This window comes from Buceros rhinoceros, unplaced genomic scaffold, assembly GCF_000710305.1.
Source record: "Buceros rhinoceros silvestris isolate BGI_N320 unplaced genomic scaffold, ASM71030v1 scaffold12449, whole genome shotgun sequence".
Taxonomy (NCBI): Eukaryota; Metazoa; Chordata; class Aves; order Bucerotiformes; family Bucerotidae; genus Buceros; species Buceros rhinoceros.
The window spans coordinates 15,488-33,043 of record NW_010433322.1 but is presented as its reverse complement, the minus strand read 5'-3'; the positions used below and the strand labels follow the sequence as shown (position 1 = coordinate 33,043).

Sequence of the window (17,556 nt, the reverse complement as noted above, 5' to 3'; positions counted from 1 at the left end):
TGAACCGCGTCTTAGATAATATATGTATTTCCTACAAACGTGGCTTATCGTGCATCTTGAGGAAAAAGCTCAAGGGCATAAACGAAGGCCATCAGAACCACACAGTGACAACACAGAAGCGCATTCCTCGTTGTTACGTTGAAGACTCGGAGGCAGAAAAATCAAAAGAACGTCCCGTACCTGAGTATTTCCCTCCAGCCAGTGCAGCAGAATTGGAGTACAACATAATAAAATTTCACAGCTTCAGCACCAACATGGCACTTAACATCATAAACGATGTACATTCTTCTGTCGAATACCCTTTCCGAGTTGGGGAGCTGGAGTACGCGGTAATTGATCTCAATCCGAAGCCCATGGAACCAATCATTTTAATTGGGCGAAGCGGGACAGGGAAGACAACTTGCTGCTTGTATAGGCTGTGGAAGAAATTCTATTCGTACTGGGAAAAATCCGCCTTGGCAAATGGTCCTCTGCTGGCGAGGCAAACTTGGCAGCAAAGACAGTGCAGTGAGGTTGAAAAAGCCAGGGTAGAGGAGGAAGAGAGTGAACTAAAACAGGACAGTGATGATTCGAGTGAGGAACAGGTGAGCGACGAGCAAGACCAGGACAGCGAGGATGAAAAGGTTCCTGCGGGCACGGCTGGGGCGGAGAGGAGTTCGTGTGATGGCCATGAAGACGACCAAATACGTAGTGCAGAAGCATCGAACTGCCTGGAGCACCTGCACCAGATCTTTGTGACAAAAAATCCTGTCTTGTGCCAAGAAGTTCAGAGGAATTTCGTTGAACTTAGCAAGTCTTCCAAGGTAACCAGTCACTTCAAGCCTCTGGAGCCAAATGTTCACAAGCTACAAGACATTAAAGATGAAAATTTTCCTCTGTTTGTCACCTCCAAGCAATTGTTGCTGTTACTGGATGCGTCCATGCCTGACCCATTTTTTCCACGAAACGAGGATGGAAGCCTTATAAGGACCATTGTTGGTTGGAGTCCTCAGGAAGACTTGGTTGTGCCAAATTGGCAAGACAAGGATGAAGAAGGAGGTGTTGAAGCAGAACATGGTGATATTGAAGGAGATGCGGATGTGTACTCTAGGGCAAGTGATCCTCGGACTTTTGTGACTTACAGTGTGTTTGCGAACGAAATATGGCCAAAAATGATAAAAGGTAAAAGCTTGTACAATCCAGCGCTGGTTTGGAAAGAAATAAAATCGTTTCTGAAAGGCTCTTTTGAGGCACTGAGTTGCTTTGGGGGTAAACTTACCGAGGAGCAGTACAAAAAGCTCGGCCGGAAGAGATCACCGAACTTCACAGAAGACCGGAGTGAAATCTATCACCTCTTTTGTCTTTATCAGCAGATACGGTCGCAGAGAGGTTACTTCGATGAAGAAGACTTGATATATAATTTATCTCAAAGACTCTCAAAGCTCAGGGAGCTGCCGTGGTCCTTCCACGAGTTTTATGGTGATGAGATACAGGACTTCACCCAAGCTGAGCTGGCGCTGTTGATGAAATGCATCAATGACCCTAATGCCATGTTTCTAACTGGTGACACTGCCCAGAGCATTATGAAAGGAGTCGCTTTTCGGTTCAGTGACCTGAGGTCGCTGTTTCATTACGCAAGCAAGAACTCCATGAACAAGAAGCAGCGTGTTAGAAAACCAAAAAGGATCTATCAGTTGTACCAGAACTACAGGTCCCATTCAGGTAGAGTAACAAATTGCTTTAGAGGCTGAGCTTGTGCTCCTCAGATGTCACTAATGGTTGAAGTTTTCTACTGGCCGATTCAAAGCATCTTTAAGCATCCTGGTTTTCTAAGAGAGCAGATGGTCAGATTTTTCTGACGTGCAAATTCTGGTTTTTGACATCTCAACTGGGAAGCCAAGAATGACCCTTTTTAAATGGTCGTGTTTGGAACACTCATGTTTACTGCACGCTGTGACTGTATTTGTTTGAAGGAGAACTTAACAAATAACCACACCTATTTCTGTTGTCCCATCCCCAAAACTTTGCGGCATTACAGGCCTGAGAACAACTGCCACTCAAAGTGGTAGAAGCATAAAGTGGACCAGCAGATGGTCAGATTTTTCTGACGTGCAAATTCTGGTTTTTGACATCTCAACTGGGAAACCAAGAATGACCCTTTTTAAGTTGTCGTGTTTGGAACACTCGTGTTTACCGCACGCTGTGACTGTATTTATTTGAAGGAGAACTTAACAAATAACCAGACCTATTTCTGTTGTCCCATCCCCAAAACTTTGTGGCATTACAGGCCTGAGAACAACTGCCACTCGAAGTGGTAGAAGCATAAAGTGGACATTAGAGCTTCTGTCTTCTGACTAGTGTTTTTTGTCATTATATTTCTTGATTTCTAACAAAATCATACCAAAGTCTGTTTGTGGGAGTATGAGACAGACCGATGTTTAAAATCTCTGTTCTGCTTATTACAGGTATTCTCCGTTTAGCATCCGGAGTGGTTGATTTGCTTCAGCATTATTTCCCAGAATCTTTTGATCGGCTTCCTAAGGACCGCGGTCTCTTCGATGGACCAAAACCGACCGTCTTGGAGTCCTGCAGCGTTAGCGACCTGGCAATTCTGCTGAGGGGCAACAAAAGGAAAACACAGCCCATCGAATTTGGAGCACATCAGGTTTGCTTTTCGCAGGCAGATTCTTCCAGCCCTGTTGCTAATTCGTCTTTTTATAGGGACTACCCACAACTTTCTTTTTTAAGCCCTTGTATCTCACTGATAAATTATGCTTTTTAATCTTCGAAACCTTTATTGTGTTGGTTTCTGTTTCTTCTTAATACACATCTGGCCCTTCCTGTTCTTTTTCGCACCGGGTGTTGCCTGTCCTGTTCCTTTCTGACTCCAGATTTTCTCACAGCTTGTCTGCACGTACCACACATTTGTCAGTCTTCTGGTGGCATCTTTGTGACCTTTTTTGCAGATTGTGCTGCGACTTCCACGTTAAATGTTGCCTGGTTTTGAGAAGGCTCTGACGTGTTTGTGTGCTTTCTCTATGCAGGTTTTTTTTTTTTTTTTTTTGCTTCCTCAGGTGTTTGTTTTATTGATGTATTTTATGACAGGTGGTGTTAGTGGCGAATGAAACTGCGAAGGAGAAGATACCCGAGGAACTTAGTTTAGCTCTTGTACTGACAATTTATGAAGCAAAGGGCTTGGAATTTGATGACGTACTCCTTTACAACTTTTTCACAGATTCAGAGGTATTTAATTCTTACCCATTTATTTCATTTTTTCTTAAGTCTTGATTTTACCCGTGGTCTAACCGGCTTTCCAGCTGGGGAAGGATTCCTTGTTTCCTCTGAAGATGGGTGGTTTCATCACGGCAGAAAACTGGGCTCATAGGTTCATCAGCTGAGACTAGCTTCCCTTAGTGCCCCGTTTTCCTTCAGGTTGGCTGTTGGAACTCGAGGGAGAGCCTTGGGGCTCCCAGACCAACGCAAAGAGCTGTCGACCACAGCAGCCTCACTGCACACAGGTAAACCTCGTTCTCTTGATGTTTTTCAGGCTAGCAAAGAATGGAAGATAATCTCTTCTTATGCTCCCGATTCGGATGTGCAAGTAGGAGGCAAAGTGCTACTTGAAGTGCCTGTAGAAGATGTTACTGGTGTGCAGAAAAGAACTTTTAATGTAGACATGTACAAGGTGAGTTTTGTGCTAACACTGGGACTAGGAAGGATAAACTAAGTTCTTAAATCTTAGAGGCAGGGAAATTTCTTGTAAGAAATCCTTTCATCCTGTGGCTCCGTGTTTATTGAGGTCGCTTATACTTTTTCAAATTTGTGAACTGTAATCTTGGTTTTTGAAAGATAGGAGGGGTTTGGGGCAAGTGTGATTTGATAAGAGAACAAAAACTTTGTGTAATAGACTTTTAGGTGTATCTCCAAAGCAGCTGCGGTTAAAGCAAATAGCAAACCAGCTTGTCAATATTTGTTTAGTCTGGTTTCAGATCTGTGTTGCCACCTTAAAATGAAGGAAACTTCTTGGAATCTAGTGAGTCAGGTATTCTCAGGATTGTATGGTACAGAATGAATAATTACGTGTGCAAGTGATTAGAAGGATAATGGACTGTCACACCTGCAGCTGCTGGGTTTGCTGTAGCAGCAGTTGCATACGAATTAGCTGGGCAATGACTTATGTAGCTGAAAAATCATGTATTTAATATTTAGACTTGCTTATTTATTGGTACTTTCTTGTTTGTTATTCACTGTATATATTTGCTGTTCTCTCAGAACTGCAAAGTTTTTTTTTTTTTTTTTTTTTCCTAACAGTTTAGCTCATCTGGCGTTTTGTTTATTTTGGTGAGTTCTTTTTTTTTGTTGCTGTTTTGGTTGTGCTTCAGATGCTGAATGGAGAACTGAAGCAATTGTATACTGCTATTACAAGAGCCAGAGTCAACCTTTGGATCTTCGACGAAGACAGTGATAAACGGGCTCCAGCTTTCAAGTATTTCATCAAAAGAGAATTTGTCCGGGTTGTCAAAGCAGACGAAAAGAAAGGTAAAGTTACCCTAAAACTTTGGTAAAAGACTGTCAAACAGGAGAGCCTACTTAGGCTATCTTGCTTTTGGGCTGTGTAGTAGAGAAGGGTAAATTCCTTGGCCCCTCCAGCAGTATCACTGATAACTGCCCTTGCAAATCTCCACCAGTTTCAGTGGATCTTCATTCTCTTGGCTCTGAAGATCAGTTGTATATGCGAACACATGATTTAATCGCTAATTCTTCAGTGTACGTTTTCCTGCTGTTGCAGGATCACTCAGATCTGATCTGGTATGAGTAATGGAGTTCTAACCAGTAACTTTAGGTATGAAGGCTGTTCACAGAAAACCATCCCAGCTTAAAGAGATTTATCAAATGAAAGGATTTGGTTTCTACATAAAGACGGTGGATTTACTCACAGTCTTATCCAAAAAAGCAGGCGTGGATTTTAAAGATCTTTCACCTTGTCGATTTTCAGTGGTGACTGAGAGGCATAAAATGTATTTAATTCATAGTTACCATTACTGGTGTGAGCACAAATCATGAGGAGTTTGGAACGTTATGAGATGTTAATGCCTCATTTTGCTACGTGCTAAGAGGTTTCTGGGGTTTACCCATTCTAACGTAAACCGATTACCCCCCACCTTCTAGATTTAGACGACAGTATGTTTGCTAAAACCTCAACTCCAGAAGAGTGGATTGCGCAGGGAGACTACTATGCTAAACATCAGTTCTGGGAGGTAGGAGCATGTGTTTATCTGAAATAAGGATTCTTGTCTATTCCAAAACCCCCTCCCTCAACTCCAGAAGAGTGGATTGCGCAGGGAGACTACTATGCTAAACATCAGTTCTGGGAGGTAGGAGCATGTGTTTATCTGAAATAAGGATTCTTGTCTATTCCAAAACCACCTCCTTTTTTTTTTTTTTTCTTTGCATCTATAAAACTATCTATAAATCTTCATTTGCTCTGTAGTAGTTCATCTCAGTTTATGGTTTGTAGTTGTGAAGGACTTGCAAGAAGGAGGTAGGGAGAGCGAACTCCTTCTAAGGGTAATCTTAAATTCACCACTCGGAGATCTGCAGCCCAGTGAGGGGAAAACATTTTCATAGGCACAAACAATAGACGGTTGGAAAGAACCCCAGTTATTAGCAATAACTGGAATTGACTGGAATTCTTGAATCTAAACCACGCGCTTGAATGTATCATCACAAATCACTGCAGGAAAATGAAAACACTTCTTGGAAGTAACTTGTTTTGAGAGATGATCTCAGAGCTCTTTTATGTTGTTTTTTGGACTGTAATTAGGGATGGATACAAACCACACATTAAGGAACAGCGTGCAAGAACCCAGGGAGCACTGAGAAAACCACAGAAAGGGTAGCGAAATGCTGGTTTCATTCCCTTCCTGTTTTGAAAAACATGGAGATTTTAGAGTCTTTCATTTCCTAAACTGATAGTTAATACAATCCAGATACGGGATGACAGTTAATGGAATGGAAGCAAAACCCATCAAGGATGACAACACCAATGAATTATTCCAGAAGGAATTAAGGGATATCTCTAGACCTACCGTCTAGAAGTTAGGCAGAAAAGGAGGGTGTATGGACAGCGGAAGCGAGGACAGGTGACATGGGAGGACTACAGAGATGCTCTTTGCTACTGGAAGGGGAAAATTTGTGCAGCTGAAGATTGATTAGAGTTCAAGCTGGCCACCACTGTGAAGGACAACAAAAAGGGCTTTTCTAAACGTGCTAACAGCAAAAGGGCGATCAGAGATAACAGTGGTCTGTTTCTTAATGAGGTCAGTCCCGCACAAACAGGGACATGGACAAAGCAGAGGCGTTAATGCCTTTGATTTTAACACCAGCAATGGGCCCTGGGACGCCCAGAGCCTGTGCTGGAAGACTGTGACTGGGGGGATGATAAACTCCCAATTGACTCTGAACTTCTTTGAGACTTGCTGCTCCAGCTGGATGTCTGTAAGTCCGTGGGGCCTGTGGGATTCATTCCAGGGTGCTGAAAGAGCTGGCCGGTTTTATTGCAGGGTCTCTCTGCATTATTTTGCAAGATTCTTGGAAGTCTAGAGAGGTCTCAGTCCAGTGGAATCTGGCCAGTGTTGTCCCAGTTTTCAAGGAGGGTGAGAAGGAAGACCCTTGTAATTACAGGCTTGTCATTCTCACTTTGGTGCCTGGTAAATTATGGAGAAGGTTATTCTGGGAGTTACTGAAAAACACCTGAGAGACGGTTGGTCATAGCCAGCACAGATTCATGAGGGGAAAGTCCGCATTAACCAACTAAATTTCCTTTTATGATGAGGTCACCTATCTAGTTGACCAAGCAGACGTGGTGGTTTGGGATTTCGCAAAACTTTTGATGCTGTCTCAGTGTCCTTCTGGTCAAAACGTCCAGCATGCAGCTAGACAAGTCCATAGTATGTTGGGTAGGCAACTGGCTGACTCGGTTGGACTCAAGGAGTTAACAGTAAACGGGGTTATATCAGGCCGGCAGCCGGTCACCAGTGGGGTTCCTCAGGGATCGGTTTTAGGGCCAGTGTACTTGAATGTTTTTCTAAACGATCTGGACGCAGGAATTGAATGTACATTAAGAACTATACAGATAGTCTTTATCTCTAGGCAATTTCCTAAATGGACAGTGTTTAGATAAAAACCACACAGCTGAAGTAATTTCAGCTTGAAATCTGAAATGTATTCGCTGTATCATCTGCTGTTCTGTCTTCTTTATAACCCTGATCTTTGCTTATCACTGCTGCGTCAGAAGGAATTATGTGGTAAATTTGGCAGCTCTGAGAGCGGCTTGCACTGTGCAATTTCCAAACAGAAATAAATGCTAAATTAGTGGCTAGAGTAGAGAAATAATGGAGTTGCAGAATGAGCGAGTTGGTAATGAAGCAGACCTTGCGAGGAGCGTGGTAACTCCTGCTGCTTCTCTTTAGCTTATCACAGAAAGGGCCTGGCCTGCTAAAAGCATGAATAAATGTTCCGTGCTTTTCGATTTAACTTAGCACACACTGCTTTTTCTAACTGTAATTAATAATGTTTATGTGGCAGATGCCTGGTGACTTACTGATGAATGGTTTAGACCATCATTCATGTTGCATGTGCTGTCTGTTCTATCAGCCTACCAGGAATTTTGCTTTCGCTGCTTCCACGTAAAACATTGTAGTTAAAACCCTAATTGCAGTAGCTGCGTGTGAGTGACTTCAAAGCTTTTCTCGTTGGGCTAAAAGCACACGGCAATGTTTTACCTTTTGCTTCTTCCAGGCACCCAGCCCATTACAGTGCCTGTAAACTGAAGTCCTGCTGTTATGTGGTAGGTCGTGGGCTGGGTGCACGTGGGTGAATGCCGTGTCTGATTTCACCCCAGGTAGCAGCCAAGTGTTACCAAAAGGGAGGAGCAGCTGAGAAGTCAAAACTGGCCCTGGCACACGATGCCGTTCTCAAAGTGCACTCCAAGAAATGCAGCCCCAGGTAAGTGTCATTCTGCGGTGCCAGTCCTCATAGCTGTGTGCAGGGGGAGATTCCCACCACCAGTGTGGGACCGCTCTGGAGACATCAGAGACATGCAGGCGAGCCGTCTTCACGTCTTCGTGGGTGGCAAAAGCGATGTAAGAAATGGGAAGGTCTAGCAGAGCTCCACCAGGTTCTGGGACACTGCTCCCTGTGGGGCACAGTGACAGCAGCTGGGTGCCATAGGCTGTCCAAAGCACATGTGGCCCTTGAATGGGTTTACTAGTTATGGGAGAGAAAAGCAGCAGGATTTACACTACCTCGAGAGGCGTTAGAAATAAGTAGAAGAGCGTATGCCGTCATCAACTCCAGTTAATCGCCCTACACGTTCACTTGCCAAAGAAGGAGGGATGGTGGTGTACACTGGGGGAGAAAAGCTGCTGCAGAAAGTGAGCTGTGAGGCGAAGTTAGTGCAAGAGTCGATCTAATCGAAACAAACAGAACTAGGTCTGAAGCAAAGGGCAATTTTTAAGGGACAGATTTTGAGATGAGTCATTTATGCCCATGCTGTCAGCTGGGCAAAATAGCTCCGGATTTTGATGGGGGAGAAAGCTTGCAGTTTCCGGAAGAGGCTGGAGAGCTCTTCGGGACTTGTCTCAAATAATACAGAGAAGAAGCTTCATGGAAAGGACTCTGGACCGAAGCGAATTAATTCCTGTTCGTGCTGGGGAGGCTGAAAACTAGCAGTGACAGCAGAGCGGGTCAGGAATGACTAGAAAAAACACGCTAGGATACTTTAGTTTGAGAATTAAAAAAAAACCCAAACCCAAAGCTTCTTGCTGCCAGAGCAGTGACATTCTGGAACACACCTCTGGACAGAACAGTGTCAGCCCCAAAATATAACTAATTTTAGGGTAATACCTCATCAGGCTTACGTACGGAGACGAACACATGATGTCGGTGTTGGTTGGATTCAGTGACAGATCATGTGGTCCTAAACTTAATTTGGATGTAAGCGGTCATTTTCTCTTACTTCCTACAGGGAAAAACAGATGGAATATATGGCATTGGCTAAAACTTACTTGGAATGTGGAGAACCAAAACTATCATTAAAATGTCTGTTTCAATCAAAGGAGTTCCGGCTCTGTGCAGAACTGTGTAAAAAGTTAGGAAAGGTATTAAATCCTCTAAACTATATCCTCTCCTTATCACTTTCCTTTTTCTACAGCTTTTTCTCCCCCTCATATTACTCAGAAGGTGATAGTATTTTTCTGTGACATGGGAGTAGCTGAATTTAAACAGCTTTTTAAGCTGGGCTGTTTGAGAGGAAGCGTTTGTCACAGAATAGCCACAAGAGGAATGAAGAGGACGACGATGCTGTTATGCAGTCTAGGTTTATTTCTCTGGCTTTAATAGGTTTGGGTGGGAAAGGACCTTTGGAGCTCACCCAGTCCAACCCCCTGCAAGGAGCAGGGACATCTGCACCCAGAGCAGGGTGCTCAGAGCCCCAAGGTCCAACCTGTCCTGGGATGGTTCAGGGATGGGGCTTCTGCCACCTCTCTGGGCAGCCTGGGCCAGGGTCTCACCCCACGGAGTGTAAAAACCAACCAAACAAAAAAACCCCAAACAACAAAGCAACAAACCCCTCCCCCAACCAACCAAAAAAAATTCTTCAAATGTCACCTTCTGTCATTTCTGCTTGTAGTCGGCAGTTACTTAATGGCTTATTTCATGAAACTTTAGCTGTTACTTCATTCAATACTCTGATGATTCTGAAATTTCACGGGTTACAGCCATCTAAATGGAACCTTTAAACTAGGCAAGGACTAAGTAAGGCACTAACAATAGCTTTCTGAGTGTACGAGGATATTTAACATTTTTTCGTCAGAGTGTATTTCCGCCGAAAGAATGTAAAGTAATTGTTCCCAGACATTTAAAGTTAAAGATACAAGGTTGGGGTTCTGCATCCATAAGTGTTTTACTTAAATCCTGTTGATTCTGAGAAATTTGCAAGTTGACAGAAGTGTGTGTGGTGGGTTTTAACAACAGGCAGAGCTGGGTGTGGATAAAAAGTACTTTGGAAATCCCGTACAATACCTTTAATTTTGCCATCTAGCTTTTCGGACAGAAATATTTTGAAAGGCTTTTTTAAAATCCGTTCGGTTTTAACGATGGTTACTTTAATATGTGTTTGATTACTTTCAGGTGCTTTAATGACGTTTTATTAGAGTGTGCTTCTCTGAGACACCTGCGTGGTGGAACTACTAAATCTAGTCTGTTCACATAGTTTTGACTGTTTCGAGCACTTGAGTTTCATCACCGGCTTCTGCGTTGCAGATGAAGGATGCCGCCGTTTACTATCAGAAAAGCCAGTGCTACAAAGAAGCGTCCGAATGTTATGAAGAAATCGAGGAGTTTGATCTGGCAGTTAAAGTGTATTGTCAGGAAGAACTCTACGAAGAAGCAGCGAAGGCGGTTGAAAGGTGAGTTTTCCAAGATGGTACTGGAGTACAATTTTCTTTTTCATTTCCAAATTCAACGTAATGCAGCTGGCTGACCATAAAACTTCCACAAGAGTTTTGGCTGGTGACTTTGATTGTGAGGGTAAATTTGCCATGTCGGAGTTGTCACTCGGGTAATGATAACACGGTGGAATCATTCTACTGCTGTCAGAGCTGGAGCAGTGCCTGCCTTCATTTCTTGGGTATTCTTTCAGTTTGTGTTAGTAGTCATGTGAGTTCTCCTTCAGCCAGCCCTCTGGTTCTGCTGGTAAATTTGACAAAAATGTTTTAACAGAAGTATAAATACTGTCTTTTTAAGAGTGAAATAATAATGGATTTAGCCACTTGGTGACTGACTTCTGCAGGAGTATAACCATGAGATGTATGGTATATAATGCAGCAGTCGAGGCAAATGAGCTCACTGGTCTCCCAAAGTCTCTGATTTAAGAGCACAGAATGTTTTTCTGTGATGTCTCTTTGCTTTAATTTAAGAGCAAAGAGAAAACTTAAATGAATGGCTTGCCCCGCCTCTCTGATGGATTCTTGGTCCCATCTCTGAGGTGACCTTTTCCCTACCATCTCCCCTGTGCTGGTGCAAGACAGTTAACAACTGCATCGCACCGTGCCTGGTAAACTGGATTTATTAGTGTCCTGTAGACAGTACTTTGCATCTGGCACCATCCCTGTGACCTCGTTAGCACATTCTTGCGTAAACAGTGCTTTTATTGGCCACACTTTTCATTGCACCGACACTGACTGATGTATATACACAGCAGTTAGAATTCCAGCAAGGCCAACAGTTCCACACCCCCACTGAAATCCTTTGTGATGTACCTTTAGGAATGGCAACTGTTTTTTGAAGGATTAAAGCTTGTTTAGTAAGTAGAGGTTTTTTGATCAAAAAGTTCAAGCATTAAAGTCACCTCACCAACGTTTTTTTTAAATCAGCCTCCCCAAACCATTCATGCAAATTCATCAGCAAAGGTACAAAAATCTTGTGCGCTCCCACGTTTACTGTGGCAAAGAGGATGATGAAAGGCTAAGGATCACTTGCTCACCCATCAGGAAAAAGTGTTACTCATTGTCGGCACGCAGGAGAGAACACCTTTGCAAGACTGGCTTAGGGGATACCTTAATAACTTCACATCAGCCAAGAATAATTAAAAACTGAGTGCAGTGGCTTTTGGGTCTGGTTAAGTCATCTGTGTTGGTAAATTGATGTATCTGTTATTTCAGGTACGAAGAGATGTTAAATTCAAAAGGACAAATGGTTTCCAAACTCTCCTGCACCGCAAATCAGCTGTATTTGGAAGCAGCCGCAAAGTACCTGAGTATGAACAGAACTGAGGAAATGATGCAAGTCCTCTCAAAACTTGATATCGAGGATCAGCTGGAGTTCCTGAAGTCTCGTGGCTGCGTGCGCCAAGCGGCAGACTTACTGAAAAGGGAAGGTCGAGAGGAAGAAGCTGCGAAGTTAATGAAGCAACACGGGTTCGCTCTGGAGGCAGCCAACCTCACAGCTATAAAAGAGTTCCGTGCGTCGTGTTTGCTTGCTGCAGCACGTGCCAGAGTGACCCGCTGTTCAAAATCGGACCTGGCGGACATGGAGGCCATCCTAAGTGAAGCCCTCGAACTTTGTGAACAAACTGGGCAGAAGTCTGGCATTGCTGAGGCTGTGCTTTTGCAGGGAGCTCTGACAGGGGACTTCGCCAAGCTGAGCAGCGCGTTCTGTCAGTTCCTGTCTCTGAATCATTCTGCTGGTGCAGTTGAAGCTCTCTTTGCATTATCTCGCTGCAGCTCTCCCAGCCAGGACATCCTCTTCATGGCAGTGCGTGGCTTAATAGCTCTTCTGAGTCTGGTCAGGGGTTTGAAGAAGGCTGCCACCAATGCGGAGAAAGATATGGTGAAGTCATGCTTCGCCTATTTCGGGATTGTCCCAACGGGTGACAGTTGCCAGGTGTCCCAAAATGAAGCCGAACCCATTCTTAAGTTTTTGTCAGACAAGCCCAGTCTAAAAGAGAGGAAGACAAAAGGTGGTTTCTCCGTAAGCACAGAGGACGTGAAATCAGCTCTGAAGCAGCACTTGTTAAGCAGGTTGTGCTCCATCATCCAGGAGTTACTGAACAAGCGTTACCCTGATATTTGTACAAAGTTCGTTGTTGGCTTGAAGTGCGAAGATAAAACCTGTGAGGGTAGCCATAAGCCCTTGATGCGCCGTGAAGCAAAGACAATATTTCAGTGTAAAATGCACCTGGTGGCAGTAAGTGGCTTGCTGTTGGAAGCCACGTACACTTTCCCTAAGGAGCTACTGAATCAGTGCAAAAGCTTTGACATTTTGACTGCTGACAAATTCGCGTCATGTGAAGCTCTCCTAGAAGTGTTTTTCCCTAATCATTTTCATTTGAGAATACTGTCGGAGAACCCAAAGGCGTGCAGAGAAATACTGGAGTTCGATAACATTGTTTCTAAACCCTGCAGGGTGGCGTTGAAGGAGTACATCCGATCTGAGTTTCGGAATGAAGACATTGCAGCCAGAAGAGAATCAACTGACTTATGGCTACACGCCATGAAAATTCTCCTCTTATCTTCGGGCTATCCTGAAGAATTTGAGAAACTTGTTTTTAAGGAAGAGGATGATTATAACAAAGAACTAAACTTTGCTCTGTCAAAGGCAAAAAACTCCCCCAAGAGTAAAGGGCAAGGAGGAAAGATCAAGGGAATAGAAGGCAGACATGGTATGTTGCTACCTGACAAAAATGATGACAGTACGGGAAGAACACACTTGTGCTTCATTCGACTTCTTGAAAATTCACTTGAGCAATTCTACGTTCATAAGAACCCAGAAAACTGTAAAAGGTTTTTTTTCCGGTTTATGAATGTCCTGGTCAAGAAATACACGAGATACCTGATCCCAAGCATAGGGAACACGGTAATGTTGCTGGAATTCCAGTATATCCTCTGTTGCGCTGTCCTCATGCGGCTCTCCAAGAACATTACTCTCTGCTTCCCAAAGAGTTACCTCGCCCTCTTTCATTACTGGGAGTTTTTGTTCAGGAGCAAGGACCATAACAGAGAACTAAAAGACACATTTTCTATTATCCAGGAGTATAGACCAAAGGACCCGTACATGGCTGTGCAGAAATTCAGATTTCACCTCTGTTATCTGACAGAAGTTTTGTGTGGAGCTCATGGGAAGTTCAATGTCCTTCTGGATGCTTTCAAGCATCCTGACCGCGTGACTTCAGGGGAGGCTGAGCGGACTCTAGTGCTTTGCTTCGTGATGTTACTGAATGCCGACCAAGTGCAGAATTCTAAATACAGATCCCTTTTATGCCACCACTTTCCTGTTATCAAGGAGATGCTGAAATCAATGAGAAGAAACTTTCCCTCTAAAGTGCCCACAAGATTGCTGAGGGTTGTGGAGCAAGTGAGTGATGCTACACACATCAGAGAAATCGCTGCGAGCCTACAAGAGCTGCTGAAAGAGCGAGATGCGGAGTACTTGCTTGACTGCCGATGGAAGTGGGACTCTGTGTACGCTCATGAACATCCACCCATACGGGGCATCCTCTACGAATCCATAAACCTTGACAGGTTTACGACCTTCTTGGATAAGACGGAATATGCCGATGAGCTAGAAAAGGAACTTGAAAGGGTTCATTCCTTAGAGGACCAAAAGGATCCCCTGGAAGTCATTGCCCTCAGCAGGCAGCAGAAGCAAGAGCAGAAAGCATCTGCTCAACGCCAGCTGCGTCGTGTCTTCCACTTTGTTGCTCTGTGCATGAAGTGGAAAAGGAAGGCGTGCTCCAAAGCTGAACCGATTGCAGTGGAAGGAGAGGGATTTTTATCAGAGATCTTCAAAAAAGCAGATATTGACCAAACCCAGTGTGACCTCTGCGGAGTTAGATTTCTCCAGAGCTCCGAGAGCTTCTTCAGCCGCTCAGAGAACATGGAGGCAGACTCTTCTGAAGCTGTGGCACCAACAGACATCAGTGGGGAAGAGAAGTTGCATGCTGGAGGAAAAGCAGTTTCCGTGGCCAGTGAGGCTTACGCAGAGCACAGAAGCACAGAGGCACACAGAAGTAACAGTGCTGCCTACCAATACTACGCCGACTTCTTCGGAAGAAAGATCAATCCGATCATACGGGATGGACTGGAAGTCGTTGAGGCCATCACAGACGAGACTTACACCCGAGACCATTTAGCGTATAAAGAAGGTTCCAACTTACGCCGGAGAAAAATCAAAGAGAACGTTAAGAAGATTGCAGATGCTGTAGAGGAAATCTATGAGAGAAAAGCCTGGGCTGAAGGTAGGACCTTTCCAGTTTTCCTTGAAACAATTTAAGATGTTATTGGCGGCCAAACTTCTAGGCCTGACAAAGCTCCATTGGAAAATCTTGTTGTGGTCAAGAGAAAGGCATTTCAGGTAGCTGAGGAAGAGAAGAGCCGAGGCAGTGGAATACATCAGAAAATACATCCTCAACTCTTTGAGACGCCTCAGGCAGTGCAGGTAAAAGGAACACCGGTGAATTTTAGTGAAGTGGATTTTAACGGCGTGTTCTCTGAGTTTATACAGTCTTACAGCAGCTGCTGCATTACACCAGCTAGTCTTGATTAGTTTTTTCTTCTTAATTTAGTTCTGTCAGCCATAGTAATTTGGATGTGCAGGGGTGGAGAGTTGGCAGTGCTTGGAGTCTTTGGTTCAGGGTATCTCTGACTAGTCTGCCCTTGAACTTGTTTTTTTGCTAGGGCTGAACTAAAGTGGATACTCAGCTACAAGTCTGTGGGGCGTCAGGCACTCAAAGGCAACCCTGGTGTTAGAAAGTCCAGTAAATTATGGTATTTAAGGGATATGTATTTGATATTTAATTTTTTTCCCCCCTCACATGCTTAAAGCATTATTCTATGCTGGGTTTTGCAAGCAGAATTGAATCACTGAAAGAGTGGCCTAAGAGCAAGATTTGGGGTGCTTGTTGTGGGGAAGGTGACACCTTAAATCAAAACATTGTTCCTGGCTTTAGTTGTAGAAATCCACCAATCCTGTCAAGCTGTGGTTTTGCCTGTGACGTCTGACGGCAGTGAAAGACTGTAATATTTGGTGTGTTGATCTGTTAACTTTGTAACTGAGTGTTAGACTGTGGTCGTCTTGCGTAAGCTTTATCTTCTAGCAGACAGCTCCTGCGTATGGATGAAGTCCATAAAGGTTTGCTTATTATTTTATTTGTTTTCTGCTCAGTGAGCCATGATAGTGATGAAGTAGGTTTAATGAGGTAATAGTTGATTTTGTTACGACAATTTCTTGACGAGCGTTACCTCGTTCTTCCACTCAGTGAAAATATATTGACAGAAATTATTTGCCTTTGAGATTACTCTTCCCTCCCTTTAGGACAAGCTTTTTAAAAGTCCTTAGTGGAGCAGTTAAGTAAGGGCCGCGCTCTCGTGTCCGTGTTTGACTTGCGTAATTTCAGAGGGATGAGGAAAGCCAGGAGCTTTAATACCAAAAAACAGAAAACCTGTAATGTTTCCAGGGGTTGCAGGTATACCTTAAAAGGGGCAGCACAAGGCGGGAGAGCTTCTCCTCTGATACTGCTGGAAGTGTTGATTGGATGGGGAGTAATCCCTACAGCAGCTTCAGCCCCAGCAGTGGATTTGCCTGCACGTGAGGTCACGGTGACTGAGACGTCTTGCTCTGCAGCATCACCGTACAACTCAGCTCCGCGTAACTTGGTTTTGTGCTTGGTGTTTAGCTCCTGTCCACCTCTTCTTACAGAATGTTAACTGTGCTCTGTTTCAGCTGAAGAAATAATAACCAAACATGCCAACAAACTGGTTGCCACCATTGAGGAGGCTCGTAAGTGGCTGAAGAAAATGGACTCTCATAGGATAAAAGAAGAAGGTATGTGTTCAACTGACACCGGTTTCTGTGCCCTCCAGAGGACTCTGGTAATGGTCTCTTAGCATCACTTTAGTCTCCTAGACAGCAGCGTTGTGGATATTCACTTACCCTCTAGGCAACAAGAAACAGGCACCTCCAAAGGGGCGCTCGGGAAAACACGAGTTAACCAGCCCTTCCTCAGGGGCTCTTTAAAACAGAGCGTGAGCCTCATGGCTGCTTCCAGCGTGGCCAGACTGGAGCAAGCCTCTTCCCCTGCCCCTCAGCGGATCCCAGCCCGCACAGAGTACCCATGTGTCTGTGCCGGCAGGCCCGCGCGGCTGCACGCGTAGCTGTGGTTCAGGGGCATATTGCCCTAGATGTAAAGCATCGAAGCGGCTGTTTCATAAAATTTGACTGTGGTAAAGGCTCATGTTTACACTTTTCTATTCCAAGAAAGATAGAGTTAATAAGACCCCATGGGATTGCTGTCATAGTCTCACTAACAACCTTATAGTCTGGTTTTCAAGTCAGTAAGCAAAAGTATTGTCTGCTGAAAGTGCTGAAAGTGAGCATTGAGAGAGGAGAGACGTATTCTTTAAAAAAATCAAGAGCAATAACGATAGAAACAGATTTTTCTGTGTTAAAATTAATGACTAGGCTTAGCAGTCTCTGTTTCCTAGCAAAGCTCTTAAGCACGTTGTCTTATTGAGCCCAGTACTACTGAAACGTGATTATACGCACAGGAAGGTTTATTGATGACATATAGAATAGCGATGCCATAGCTTGAGGGGAAAAGGTGTTGGGGTTTTCCATTCGGCATTAATTTCTTGTTTTTAATATAGGCTTTGTGCATGATGGAGACTTGGAAAATGAAGTGGAAGATGAAATCATGGCTTTTGAAGAACTTGCCTATAAAAAACCCTCCAGGAAAAAAGGAAGATGTGGGAGATCATAATTAGAAAAAAAAAAACACACGTGGCTATTCCAGCTTCTTGACACTCGAATTTTAGAATTAAAAATTGTCAAAAAGCAAAATAGAATGATGGGGTCAGAAGTGGGGAGAGTCTGAAGAAAAAGAGCAGCTTAGGCTATTGGTGCTTTGTCACTTGTATTGTGTCAGAGTAATCACCTACGTGGCGATGATGTCATTGTTAAAACCTAAGACAGGACGATGTGGTAGCTTGAGAGTAACGAAAAGCCAAAGGAACAGCTTAG

At 44.0% G+C, this 17,556-nt stretch overlaps 1 protein-coding gene across 1 annotated transcript in view; it reads left to right on the top strand.

Moving 5' to 3' along the window:
• TRANK1 (tetratricopeptide repeat and ankyrin repeat containing 1) overlaps positions 1 to 17,296 on the top strand; it is a gene marked incomplete at its 5' end in the record, with an annotated part of 26,220 nt that extends 8,924 nt beyond the window's left edge. Inside the window, 12 exons of the mRNA XM_010144067.1 lie at positions 1 to 1,701; positions 2,445 to 2,644; positions 3,085 to 3,222; positions 3,527 to 3,664; positions 4,362 to 4,518; positions 5,149 to 5,237; positions 7,883 to 7,986; positions 9,008 to 9,140; positions 10,303 to 10,448; positions 11,703 to 14,776; positions 16,261 to 16,362; positions 17,184 to 17,296. Coding sequence (XP_010142369.1) covers positions 1 to 1,701; positions 2,445 to 2,644; positions 3,085 to 3,222; positions 3,527 to 3,664; positions 4,362 to 4,518; positions 5,149 to 5,237; positions 7,883 to 7,986; positions 9,008 to 9,140; positions 10,303 to 10,448; positions 11,703 to 14,776; positions 16,261 to 16,362; positions 17,184 to 17,296 — 6,095 coding nt within the window. The remainder of the gene's footprint in view (positions 1,702 to 2,444; positions 2,645 to 3,084; positions 3,223 to 3,526; positions 3,665 to 4,361; positions 4,519 to 5,148; positions 5,238 to 7,882; positions 7,987 to 9,007; positions 9,141 to 10,302; positions 10,449 to 11,702; positions 14,777 to 16,260; positions 16,363 to 17,183) is intronic.
• Positions 17,297 to 17,556: the final 260 nt, after the last annotated feature.